This window comes from Haliotis asinina, chromosome 11 (assembly GCF_037392515.1).
Source record: "Haliotis asinina isolate JCU_RB_2024 chromosome 11, JCU_Hal_asi_v2, whole genome shotgun sequence".
Classification (NCBI taxonomy): domain Eukaryota; kingdom Metazoa; phylum Mollusca; class Gastropoda; order Lepetellida; family Haliotidae; genus Haliotis; species Haliotis asinina.
Window position 1 is genome coordinate 41851315 of NC_090290.1, and position 13616 is coordinate 41864930.

The 13616-nt window shown below is 40.4% G+C and overlaps 1 protein-coding gene across 1 annotated transcript; it reads left to right on the forward strand.

Annotated features, from left to right (window-relative positions):
• Positions 1-356: 356 nt before the first annotated feature.
• On the forward strand, positions 357-12205 carry LOC137256125 (sodium- and chloride-dependent GABA transporter 3-like). The gene is made up of 13 exons (XM_067793830.1): positions 357-471; positions 4240-4371; positions 5164-5485; positions 5954-6086; positions 6255-6389; positions 6984-7087; positions 7695-7819; positions 8463-8575; positions 9280-9408; positions 9881-9980; positions 10559-10659; positions 11224-11394; positions 11877-12205. The coding sequence occupies exons 1-13, from the start codon at positions 357-359 to the stop codon at positions 11955-11957; spliced, it is 1761 nt and encodes a 586-aa protein (XP_067649931.1). The 3' UTR covers positions 11958-12205.
• Positions 12206-13616: the final 1411 nt, after the last annotated feature.

The following is a 13616-nucleotide window of genomic DNA, read 5'->3' on the forward strand; positions in this document are numbered from 1 at the left end:
TTTGTGATAATGCCTGGAATGTATGTATGTTCAACATCCATGTGCATACGTTGCGTGAAAAAAAAACCGCAGTGTGATGAAAGTAAGGTTAACGCTAAACCGAACTGTAGTACTGTATTGTCGATTGTGTTAAAGCGTTCGGTGGAAAATATTGAAATGAACACAGAACAATTTACCAGCTGAAATCAAAACGCATGACATGGGGAATGAAAAGCAACATCCCCTGTTTTAATTACCTGTTGGTTCTCATGAGTGACAGCTATTCATCGATTCTAATATTATTTAAAGCCATAAATATTCGCTGTGCGTCCAATGACACAGCTACTACTCTAATCGACGTTCCATTTTCAACAGAAATGGAGCACGAGAAGTGGAGTTCCCAAGTGGACTACATAATGACAGTTCTTGGCTACTCAATTGGAGTAGGAAGCATGTGGAAATTCCCATACATGTGTATGAGAAACGGCGGAGGTAGGTATGGATGGCACTACTGTGGTCTGAAATGTAATAAGGGAATTTTTGTCGGGTGTATATAACATTTCACCGTCTTAATGAATCGGCTCCATGTTAAACCGTATGAACAACTTCATTTTGTACAGTCTGAGCATGCGCGAGGAGAAGCTTGTTAAAGGACAATCTCGTGGAAAGGACTAACGTGGAAATTTGAAGTATAGTGTACGTTTATTCTAGCTGGCGATTCGCGCCTCTCTCCCTTGCTTTGACACTGAGTAGAAGGACCGTAAACCGTAAACATTTTTACCCATGCACTCTTTGCTCCCGTTGTCTTTAACTTCCTTAGTCTCGATGCATGCACCACGCACCACTAATTGCCCACGTGACAATTTCTATATCATCACTGTCGGTCTTCGAGGCAACGTGGGAATCTGAATAGTGAGGAGACCGTATCCCTGTCGATTGATGAATGTTGCTGTGAACAGGTCTTTCTTCAGCTGGTTTATACCCGGACTGTCGACAACAACGAACGATCCGTCCACCAAATTACTTGTCGACAGTCCGGGGAAAGGGAAATGATGTTCCACATGAGTGACTTCACGCCCAGTGTGCTCGTAATTAACAAACCAGTTAAAGAACAAATAAACTCAATGTTTTTGTACTCTTTTTACCACTGCATATGAAAGACTTCTGGTCATAAAGGGAACACATTTTTTAAAATCTTGTGGTTAATTATTACCGAGCGCATAAAAGTTGCTAAAAAGCCGTCTGATTCTCTCTCGCCCGCCAAAGAAACCGCAGACAATCGGGTAAAAAGACTACTTTTATTCAATTACTCATGATTGACTAAGTCACTAAGCAAACATTCTCTTTAACGCCCTCACAGTTTGTTGACCACGCTATGTCGCCACTACGGGTTTTCACTCTGTCGACGATTAGCAACATCATAATTTTCATTTGTCGACGGAATTGGTAGATCATCGACTGGAAGATCTGAATAAGCGTCTTGCCCTCTGCTGGAGACGGATGGATGAACGATACAAGGCATTGGCGATCACATTCCTTACTCCTGTAGTGCGCCTGGCTCTGGCGACAATGTCAAGTGAGTTGACGAAATGGAAAATGTTCATCGTCCACTTAGTAGATTCGCTGAGCCGGTCGAGAATAGATGGTTTATGTACCAAAACACGGTAGAGGTGTCCAGCTGGATCAGCAGATGGATTGATCGAAGTTTTTTTTGTCCAATTCTAGCACTTGGCCATATAGAAGATTGGCACCCGCGTCCTTGACAATGGTTTCGTCGAACTGGAAGGCACTGCAAAGGACGTCATAGATAGTCCAGCGCAGACGGTCTTTTTGATGAGTCACCACAGGGGAACTGGTCAAAACAAGACCCATGAATGTTCGTTAGGCATATGAAGGCAGTACCATTGGTGCCTTGGGACCATCCAGGCATAGCTGCGGTGATCTCTGAACCGAGTAAACCATGCCAAAGTCGAAGTTTTCTCAGGTGTTACTGTCTAACACCCTTGGTCTGTAGATCATGCCACTCTGTGGTGAGGAATTCAGCTCATCACACATACCTTGAATGCTATCTTTGTTGAATGTTGAATGTAGTGAGTAGAGCATCAGTTGGTATCTTGTTCAAGATAGCTGTAGGTGGTTGGCGAACCAACAGCCATGTGTATTGAATCAACCCAAACCATGCAGGCATCGCAAAGGTGGCTGCCAGAGCCCGAACCATAAAAAGACGAGATTGGATGTGTCAAGTGGTTTACAGTCATGACCTACACAAGCAGGTCATGCTCCGCCCAGTCAGTAGAACGGGATTGGAAGAAAGCTCTTGTTTGAACGTCTCCGAAGGTACAGGTTCGCCGGATATCAGGGAGCGTTCTCGAGATACCAAAATTGGGGGGGGGGGGGGGAACTGCGCGAGAGCGTACAGATGGTGAATGAGGCGAAGACGAAGAACGTCTACATCTAGAAATAGTTTCTGTTGATTTCCTGATTCAGTCTGAAATTCATACACGTCGATAAGGCTTGAATTCATCATCGTGTCGTCACGATATGCCTGACCGTTTGTTGATGTGACTCTAAATACTAATTCACTCGATCGCTCACTCATCACCGTCCTGGAAAGACCTGGATCACGTACATTGCCACTTGCAACCATGCAGGACGTGTGTGGACAGAGAGACGAAAGGCCTTTTGCAATGAGTATAAACACTTATTTCATTGACAGTAGATCTGCTTTCCTCATGTTGTTTGCGACAAGAAAGAGAAATGATCATTCATACGTAGTGACATGGGCAGTTATTGGAGCGTGGTGCATGCATTAGTTGGGGCTAAGGAGTGTGAGTGAGGTTAGTTTTACGCTGCATCCAGCAGTATTCCTGCTATATGTCTGTAAATAATTGACTCTGGACAGGACAATTCAGTGATCAAAAGAATGAACATCGATCTGTGCAAATGGGAACCGATGACATGTGTCAACCAAGTCAGCCTGACAACCCGATCCCGTTAGTCGTCTCAGTTCATGAAGTTCTTGGTCATTTCGATCACTGGTTTTGCAATGTGTTTTGATACACGTTTTCCCAGAGGTGGATTGTTCTACTAGTTGCGTACACTTGCTCTATATATCCAAAATAAGTATGAGAAGAGTATTGTTGCAAGTATCAGCGAATTAAACATATATGTATATACATGACTTGGTACAAGTAACAGAAATTGTCAGTTTCCGTCCAGAGAGACGCCATGACTAAATCAAGTCCACACTCTACCCCTTTTATAACTATTGGTTATGATGAAATGCGAAGTAATACCATAGTTGTCCGAATGTTTCTGATTACCGAATACAATCACACTGAATAAGCGAAAGTCACTGCTTCCTACTGTTAACCTACTCCTCTCAGTGATCACACCATTTGATCTAAGTCGATAACTGGCAGTGATGTCGACATTGTTGTATATGCTTAGTATTTACATTGACATGAACCTTGTGGGAAACAACTAGAAACGCAAAGCCATAGGGTGTACTTATATCAGTGTGTGAGGACTACACATTAGGTATTCAACAAAATGGAAACCCATATCAAAACTTCAAACACGCATCTCTGCTGGATAAACCTACCAACTTAAGATAGCTTAACAACCCGCTCTGCAGGAATACACAAAAAGTTCCTCCAGTTAGGAATTAAATTCTTATTGTAAACGTTCACAAGATTCTGAAAAGGACCAATACATTAACACCACTTTGGTAATGGCAAGTACAGTTAAAAATCCGATAATTACTTACAGAATTATGGGACATATTTCAGTAATGATTAAGGAAGACTGCGTTAGAATACTATACAGACACACGGGTATTTTGCTAGCAAGTATCCCTTGGTAAAAATATAAAGAAATGACTCACTAAAGCAATTAGCCTACTTTACACAGAAACACAGACGCACATGACCTGGTCAATACATGTATATCTTAGGTTATAGCAACGCGTCTATAAAACAGTACAATTAATAAATAAACATCACCAGCAGTACAGAGACAAGTAAACTACAATCTGTTTGGGTTAAAATGATACCGATGAAGCTAATTCCAAACTGGTTCATTCATTTCAACGTAGAATGTAATGAAAGCACCAGACCAGAGGATTCATGACGTTTGTCTCGAAAATTAGGAACAGTTAATTAACAAAGTACTAATCACTTCGTTTGTTGCTTTTTTCGTGCGTGGATTAACAGGGTACACTTCTAATGAGGTTCATAATCGTTATCTTATATCTTAAAGGAGCATTTCTGATACCGTTCGTGGTATTCATGATCATCGGCACAGTTCCTTGTGTGTTCCTTGAAATGGTGATCGGTCAGTTCTCACAGAGTGGAGCAGTTAAAGTTTGGAACTTGTGTCCACCGTTTAAAGGTACTGTGTATGTCTTTAGCTCATGAAACATCTTTTCATTAAAATGAAGTTGCAAAAAAAAATATTCTGTATACCTTTCATAAAGCGCATATAAGTTAAGAGCTCATACAAATGGTGTTCTTGCGAGCAAAATACGAACGATGGAAGGTTCTACAGTGGTAAAGGTCGGACTCCACATAAGCCAAGTCAAAGTACTGTAAGTCCCAATGATCCCCAGTAAGGTGGTCTGGCTTTGGTGACAGGCGGTATATAGCTCGTATTTCATTGGAATTATATGTAATTGTATTGATCTTTGCGTTATTAGTCTTTTATCAACTGCTGTGGTTAGCTTTAGAGTTAAACTGTTTTACTGCCCTTTCAGACAGATATTACTGATAGTTTAACCGAATGTTTATCGTCCCGATATGGTATAAACATTGCCGGTGTGACGTATAATCGCAACCCACTGACTCAGTCACCACGTATAAGAAAAAAACGTTTAAAAAACTACAAAACTGCATGATATATGCACTCTGAATTGGTATCCGGCACATGTTCACTGACATGTTGTTTTAATGACCTTTATACTTTTACACTTCATGAACCAGTATATATGATTGTGTAGTCATTGGGTAGTGCATTATTCATTATCCCATCCATTAAAGTACCCATGTAAACAAGTACATGCATAAGCATTCAAGGATTTGAAAACATAGATGAATATACACAATCAAAGGATGAAATAGTATTACAGGGTGGTGTTCCTTGAATACATGTCAGCGTCTATGACCTCAAATGATACATTTTCTCCAGGCATGGGAATTGGGAACGTCCTCATCGGCATATTTTTCAGCAACTACTATTCTGCCCTGTTCGCATGGTTAATCTACTACTTCTACCACTCCTTCTCCCGAAACATTCCCTGGAGTACCTGTGACAACCCATGGAACACACCGTCGTGTATATCGTTCATCAACGTCGGCGATGACGCACCTGTCAACTCTACAAATGTTTCCACCACCGTTGCCAGAACAGCACACGCCCTTCTCAAATCATCTGCGTCCTCTAATTCTACTGCCTTGGCTAATGGAAGCACGCCTTTAATTGCAGTCACATCAGCAGAAGAATTCTGGACGTAAGAAGGACGGCCAATATGTTTTCTGGATGTTATAACATATTTGCTATGTTCGTTTGCTTTGTAAATATTTTATAAAAGTAAATGAAATCGGAACACTCCCCGTCAATAGTGTCTTCACCCTTGATGTGCTTTACTGATGTTCTAAAACTGTAAGTTCTCGTTTTCATATTTCCTAATGGTCACATGCCAATACGTTCGACACATTATGCTTAACGTCAGTACATGTGAAATTTCATTTTGTCACAAAATGCATCAACTTTCATGACGGTAAGTTACTTGTGAAATTAATGCTATAACGTTACACGTTAGAAATGTGTATGCTTTATTGTTCAGTTCAGTTCAGTTCAAAATGTTATTTTCATGCACGGTTATCCTCTGTCTGCGATACTTCTTGAATATCTCCCGGTAAATGAACCTGTTATCAGTTTTGTTTTTGTAAACGTACATTACCTCTATTTGAAACAGGTTAAAGGTCTTACAGATAAGCGATGGTCTGGAATATCTCGGTAGTATGCGGTGGCCTCTGGTTGGCTGTCTTGCTATCACATACACCTTGGCGTTCTTATGTCTCTTTCGTGGGATTAAGATTGCAGGAAAGGTAAAGAAAATTTTAAAAAGCGTTAGTAAACGAATTTTGAATTGTTAGTCTTGGTCTTTCGGGACACCATTAGTGACTATGGTTCTCAGTTCTGTGTGATATCTGCTTTCTCGCTACCACACGTCCTGATATCAACTTCAGTTTCATTATGTGTTTCCATGGCAACAGGTGGTGTACGTCACTGTTGGTGCTCCTTACATCCTCATCACTGTTTTCCTCATCCGGGGCTGCCTACTCCCCGGTTCGGCTGACGGAATATATTACTACATATACCCACATTTTGAGAAGCTGTTAGATGCCAAGGTGAAGCGATCGCGAATGAACATTTCACTGACTGAATGATTGTCGTCTCAACATTTATATAGCTGTATTAACAAAGCTTTGAACGGCGACGGAAATTAAAGTTAAACTGACTGGTGCTAAGTTGTTTATGTATTTCCGTAGGAACATTACTGGTTAATGAATGGGTCACTAACATGTTGGTTTTAAAACACCAAACAGTTTGTTAATATATCATAAATATCGTATATATTTCGATGGACATCTGTGATTTCATGTTCATTTCGTTAGTTTCGAAAATGCATCCACATTTTCCCATACGATGGCGGGAAAGAGAGTAACCTCCCATGCAACACTGATGATGCGGTTTCGCAATATTAAACTATCTCTGTAATAAATGTCAGGAAGATTTGAAATAATCCGATTCTTCCTCCTGTTCCAATGCGTGTTGTTATCGCATGTTTGTTCTAATTCTGTAATGTCCTTCACTGATCAAACGCTATATCTTTAATGCTTGGTATTGATACAGATTTGTTGGTACTTGATTTCAGTGGCTGTTTTCCAGTTTTTATGGACTTAAATGTGGTTGCTTTAATTCAGTTTTCATTCAATTTGCAGATTTGGATAGAAGCTTGTAATTATGCCTTGTACACACCAGGAATTGCATTTGGATGTCTTCCAACAATGGCAGGACACAACAAACTTAATAACAATTGCTTAAGGTACAGTTTAGAGTAACTTTACTTTTTCTATTAGACTAATTTTCAAGCGCGTTGTCAGATTATGACGGAATTATTTCGTGATGAAGACTGATTGATACGTTATCAGTGTCAAACACACTCATACCAACCCCATATTTTCCGGTAGTAACTTAAACAGGTATTAATGCAAACACACTTAGAATAAATGTGGAGTTCCTGGCTACTCGGTCACTGCGCAGTAGCCCTACTTGAATTGAGCTTAGAGGAATTCAGTTTTGAGAGCTTAATTAAACCATGTCATTAGGTTCAACTGTATCCGGCCGTCAGTATTCTTAAGAAAGTCGTATTTCCCTTTTTTTTCTGAATGCATTGTGTCTCATATCGTGACAAGTAAGCCTCGTTAAATTCAATTTTTTTTCAATCCTTAAACGTATGAGTGACAGATCGAACTCTTGATGTAATGAAGGAAAACACTCCTGTACCCTTCCGTCGATTGTCAATGACAATGTCAGACCGCACCAAGATGCCAAGAAAAGAAACAGGGGCGTTTTTTCCATTGGAGGAATGACTATTAGCTAAGTGTACAATGTGATTTGATTTGAATGTGATAAAGTAACATTTTTTGTAGGGACGCTTTGGTCCTGACTACCGCTATTGCGCTGACAACTATGTATATGGGGTTTGCCTTCTTTGCCATCATGGGTCACGTTGCTTATCTGCGTGGTGTGACTGTGGATTCGTTCCAGTACTCAGGTATTTCCTTGCTTGTACGCATGAGCTCCAGCAACCCGTGCTTGCCATAAAAGGTGACTATGCTTGTCGTAAGAGGCGACTAACAGGATCGGGTGGTCAAGCTCGCTGACTTGGTTGAAACATGTCATTGGTTCCCCATTGCGTAGATCGATGCTCATGCTGTTGATCACTGAATTGTCTGGCCCAGACTTGATTATTTGCAGACCGCCGCCACATAGCTGGAATGTTGCTGAGTGCGACGTAAAACTAAACTCACTCACTCACTCACTCATGAGCTAGAGTCATCTTACTGATTATTGTTTAATTAATATGTACTGATCAATACCACCGTGGCAACAAAATATTGAAAATAAAATCACTCTTTGTTTTCTTCCTAACAAACTCTGTGATCATCTCCAGGTACGTAGGTTGTGTCCGTGTCTCTTCATTTGGTAACTTTGCAGGTTTTGCTAAAAAGAATACACGACAGAGAAATGAAGTAGGGAAATTTCTTCCATGGGCGGACAATCACACCCGAAGATAATTAACTTAGCCCTCACACACCTGGCTCTTATATGTACATAAGTATCAGTACGAGGCGACAAGTCACACATGATTACTCGACGTTGTCCATTTGATGAATTATGTGGTTTCATTTGTCGAGGATACAACCTTGGATTCATCGCATATCCAGAAGCCGTGGCGTCACTCCCCTTGCCTCAGTTGTGGTCTGTTTTGACCTTCTTGAATTTGCTAACACTCGGACTGGATTCTCTGGTAATCATATAACGGTATAAGAACAGGCTCAGCTCAAGAAATAAGCAAAGTCCATCAGAAAAAGAGTTGTCCTGAAATCATATATTCATTGCCTGCGGATGCTTTGTTTTAGAAAATAAAACAAACCCACCTGATATTGTTTTAAATCTACATATACAAAATGGCTGATGTGACTGATTTCTGGAATCACCTTTTGTCTATTGTATGAATATGAGCAAGTCGTTTATCAAAGCTGAGCTAGCACGGGCAATATCGATAAGACCCTTATTGACCGATGCAAAATATATTATGTATTATATTAAATTCAGAAAACAACCCTGTTTCGCACATTTACGCCATTCAAGGCTTCGTTATAACGTATGCTCGTATAACAATACGGTGTGATGTTGTTAGAACTTTCATCAAGGCAGACAAATGTTGTTGTTTTTTGTATTTTCAAATGCGACCATAACATCGAAGTATACATGTAAAGTTGGATTTTGATCTTTCTTTGAGCAATGGATTTCAAAGGCCTGATACGGATGTAATGTATGATATTTAGATTCCTCATAAGACATTGATACAAATATGTCGAACAGATAGCCAGATTTAGAGCAACAACTGCACATATCACTACATGATAGTTGTCATAGTAGGAATATCACATTTAAGAAACAATACATGCATGTGTCCAATTAAAACGCGTTTGATATGTTTCTATACAGTTGCCAAGCTATGAGATCGCATTAACAGCCTTATCAGATCAGTTCCCAAGCCTATCTCGCCGACGGTGGATGAACATGCTATTAGTGCTGGTGCCAAGCTTCCTCGTTGGCCTACTCTACATGACACAGGTGAATGTCACGAACTGTCTAAGGACAGTCCCCTGATTCCCGGGGTCTGTGCTAATGACCCCTGCAATCACTACCGCATGGCGGCTAACTCTCAGAGGTGACACGCCAGTAGAACACCCATTACTAAAACTAACCCATATATTTACTGTAGAAAATTCCAAGTACGGCTGGTTAGAAATTTTGCAGTATTCTCATGGATACTGTGGCAAAGTATACGTCACCAGAACCAAGCTCATCGTTGCTTTAGCGCACAAAAAAACTTTATTTCAGCTATTTTAAGACAAAGTCGTCGTTACACTCTAATTTCAACCCCGACATCAGCTAAGAATTGTCACGGAATGGTACCCATAAAATAAAAAAAATGTATCTGAGCGAAACCTGATGTGATTCCGTATATAAATTCCGTAGGAAACCATAACAGTACTGCCTCCTAAACACACAAAATCAATAATGTCAAAACTGTTTTTGACAGGGAGGCATGTACATGCTTACACAGGTGGAGTGGTATGCATTCTTCCCCTCCATAGCAGTTTTTGGAATGTTGGAATGCTTTGTGGTCAGCTGGATCTATGGTAAGCATCTTGTTACAAACTAAAAACGAGCGTCAATCAAAGTGAAGACATGCTGAAAAACAACTTTAAACGACGGTATTCAAGGCGACAACTGAATAAGAGAACGTGGCGGCCCTGACTTTTTGAGGTGTCTCTAAGAAACAGTTTGTGGCGGCTTTTGGGAAATACCTTTAAGGCAACTGAAATTAACTCTCACATAACTGTGTCGTGAGTTTCTATATATATTACGTAAGAAGTCTACATTGTGAGTGCTGCCAGTATGGTAGTACTGACCCAAGAAGATCCGGTAGAGTAGAGTAGGTCTTCAGCAACCCATGCTTGTCACAAAAGGCGACTATGCTTGTTGTAAGTGGAGACTAATGGGATCGGGTGATCGGGCTGCTGACTTGTTTGACACGTCATCGGTTCCCATTTGGGCAGATCGATGCTCATGCTGATGCTCACTGGATTGTCTGATCCAGACTCGATAAATTCCACCATATAGCTGGAATATTGCTGAGTGCGCCGTAAAACTAAACTCACTCTCTCACTATAGTAGTACCCGGTGATATTCAATAGGAGTCAGTTGTTCGTTTTAGGCACACATAGACTGCAAAGGGTCATAAAATCAATGTGCGGGAAGACTGTCCCGAGGATCATGACCTTCATCCTGAAGTTCACCTGCCCAGGACTCCTTCTGGTGAGTGACAGTTGTCTATGTTTGACGTTCATGGCCATATCCAACTGTCAGTACTGGAGTAGTGGTTGCATGCATGCTCGGTTGCACGAATGCACCATGTGGAATGTTGGAATATTGTTTGCACCATTGCAAGATGTGTATGTCGGGTTAATTGTTAAATTGCGGCAACATGTCGATGCTGAAATATTGCTTGCGCGAATGCAAGATGTGTATATCGGGATAATGATTTCTTTGATGCAACCTGTCGGTGTTGGAATACTGGTTGCACGAATGCAAGATGTGTATGTTTCGTGTTGTTAAAATAAGAATATGATCGGGGCGATGCAGGATTCAAAGCCTAGGTTTCTCGCGTACTCTGCACAACCACTTGCGGCGCCATCCACGTTATGTATCTCATTTCCAGGTCAACAGACTCTCGTTCCCTCACGTCATTCACACATACACAGAAATATGCATCTGTCACCTACACTGGCTGAGTTGCATATAGTCCCTTTTGTCCTCATGGCAATGTACACAATACACTATCATAATTGCTCCTTCATCACGATGCCATTTGTTTTACAGATCATCTTCTGCTACTCCCTGTACTCCTACCGACCCCCTAACTATGGAGACTACATCTACCCTACCTGGGCCACGGGACTTGGATGGATGATATCCTTTGGTTCAATCTTACCATTGCCCGTTGTCTTCATCTGGACGGTGTACAAAACAGAGGGAAATTCAGTCAGAGAGGTAACATCATTGGCGCTGTGCGCATGCAGGAACCTGTTTTCCAGTGTTATATGACTAGCCTATCTTTACTTCTTGTGAAAAGGAATCATATTTAATGGGGTTCCTTCTGGGGTCTCTATTTTGCAATCTTTCTGGCCAAATATCCCTCAGTCTATTTCTCCTGGCAAATTGCAACCCAATTTCCTCAATACGAACATTTGCACCATACATGAAAGGCGATAATTATTTGATCAGCTATAAGCCTAATTCCGTCGTATTTTGTGACTTATCGTATGCTCCTTTTTGAAAAATGTCGAACATTTTCGGAAAAATCATAATACAATTCTAATCATGTAATCATTGGGTAGACTGCGATATGATGCAGTTCCTGTTCCAATCTTGAATATCCGTAAATTACAGTGGTATGATTTTTTTTTATTTTGTACCATGATAATAATGAAATTGAAAAATATATAATGCAATTCTTTTCTTTTTGCTTGTAGAAATTGAGGAAATCCGTGAAACCTAACACTCACTGGGACTTATCCTCCACGCATGAAAACTCCACGGAATTAATGTTCTAGATTCAACTCATTTTATTCTTCTTACATAGGAAATATCATTTTTCTATGGTTTCATGTTTCAGCAGTTGACTATAACGATAATGTATGTAGCTGCCTCTCTTGAAACGGCCCAAACACCATCTTGTCAAAAACACTTTTGCTGTAAGTCCATCTGTTTATTTTATTGTACCTATTTAGTAAAAGTAACAACCCGCAACATCACAATTTTCGCTGTTGTCGGAAATATAGTCTTCAAACAGGGCGGTGAGGTAGCCCACTTGTTATAGCATTTGCTCGTCGTGCAAAAGGTTCGGGTTCAGTTTATCACATGAGTACAATCTGTGAAGCCAATTTCTGATGTCTCCTCCGTTGAAATTGTTTGGATATTGCTATATGCATCATAAAACCGTACTCATTCTGTCACTAGCAGTTAAACATCCTGTAGACGATATATTATACGGCACAGGGTGTACATGCTTGAAAGGTCCAGTCGTTCAAACTGCGGGTACATGAGTAAGTCCACAGGCGTTGCATGATCTGATCAATAGTTTATCAGCGCCATGGTCATGTTCGTTTGCTTCATCAGAGGGATGAACGTCTGTTCTGTGCATCAATTCCTGTTGCCTCTTACATGAAGTGATTTCAAAAGTAGACCTTAACACTGCTATTCTAGCCCAAAATACAGACTTGTGTACGAAGGCCTAAAGACGCAACCTTGCTAGTGTAAATAATTTTACATCTAGGTTTTAATTATGTGTATATAGCTCGAAATCGACGGTTTTTTATTCATTTCGATGTCCTTGAGTATACTTGGGTCATATGACGTGTGACATTTTCACGAACACATTTATCCACTTTGCAATGTGTTATAACCAACAGGGTGTGACAGGTATTTTCCTGTACATTGTATATGAACATTTTATAAACATTTATGTATCATTACATATTCCACTTAATGTATAGACCCGTGAAGGTCCCGGGGTAGAATAGGCCTTCAGCAACCCATGCTTGCCATAAAAGGCGACTATGCTTGTCGTAAGAGGCGACTAACGGGATCGGGTGGTCAGACTCACTGACTTGGTTGACACATGTCATCGGTTCCCAATTGCGCAGATCGATGCTCATGTTACTGATCACTGGATTGTCTGGTCCAGACTCGATTATTTACAGACCGTCGCCATATAGCTGGAATATTGCTAAGTGCGACGTAAAACTAAACTCACTCACTCACTCACTTAATGTATATTTGTATAAGAATGGTTGAAATAGTTTCAAATAGTTACCGATTAAGATTCAAGGCCTAAACGATTTCTGAATGGAATGGTCTTACAGGGTTCTATTTACATTAATTACAATTTCTGATCCATTTCATAATTGCATTTAGATGTTTGTAAAACGTTATTACACGTATGGAACTTATCGATTTCATGTATTCAGGAAAATATGTGCAAACAGAAATATCCAGTGTTGATTTGCAAACCTTGATGCATGGACTCATCGGAATGATGACAACAGTGAGTGAGTGAGTTAATATTTAACGTCACATCGGCAATATTACAGCCATATCGTGACGAGAACATACATGACAAAAAGAATATATATGCGTATTATGAAGACTCTCTCTACGAAGGACAGTAAAACCAATAGACTATCACTATTTGGACAGTACAATATAAAAAC

What these genes read in the sequence shown, in the direction of transcription:
- LOC137256125 (XM_067793830.1), top strand. Translation starts at nt 357, where the DNA reads ATGGAGCACGAGAAGTGGAGTTCCCAAGTGGACTACATAATGACAGTT. An exon ending in CTTGTGTCCACCGTTTAAAG is followed by an intron (nt 4,372 to 5,163) that starts GTACTGTGTATG and finishes CATTTTCTCCAG; the next exon opens with GCATGGGAATTGGGAACGTC. An exon ending in GGATTAAGATTGCAGGAAAG is followed by an intron (nt 6,087 to 6,254) that starts GTAAAGAAAATT and finishes CCATGGCAACAG; the next exon opens with GTGGTGTACGTCACTGTTGG.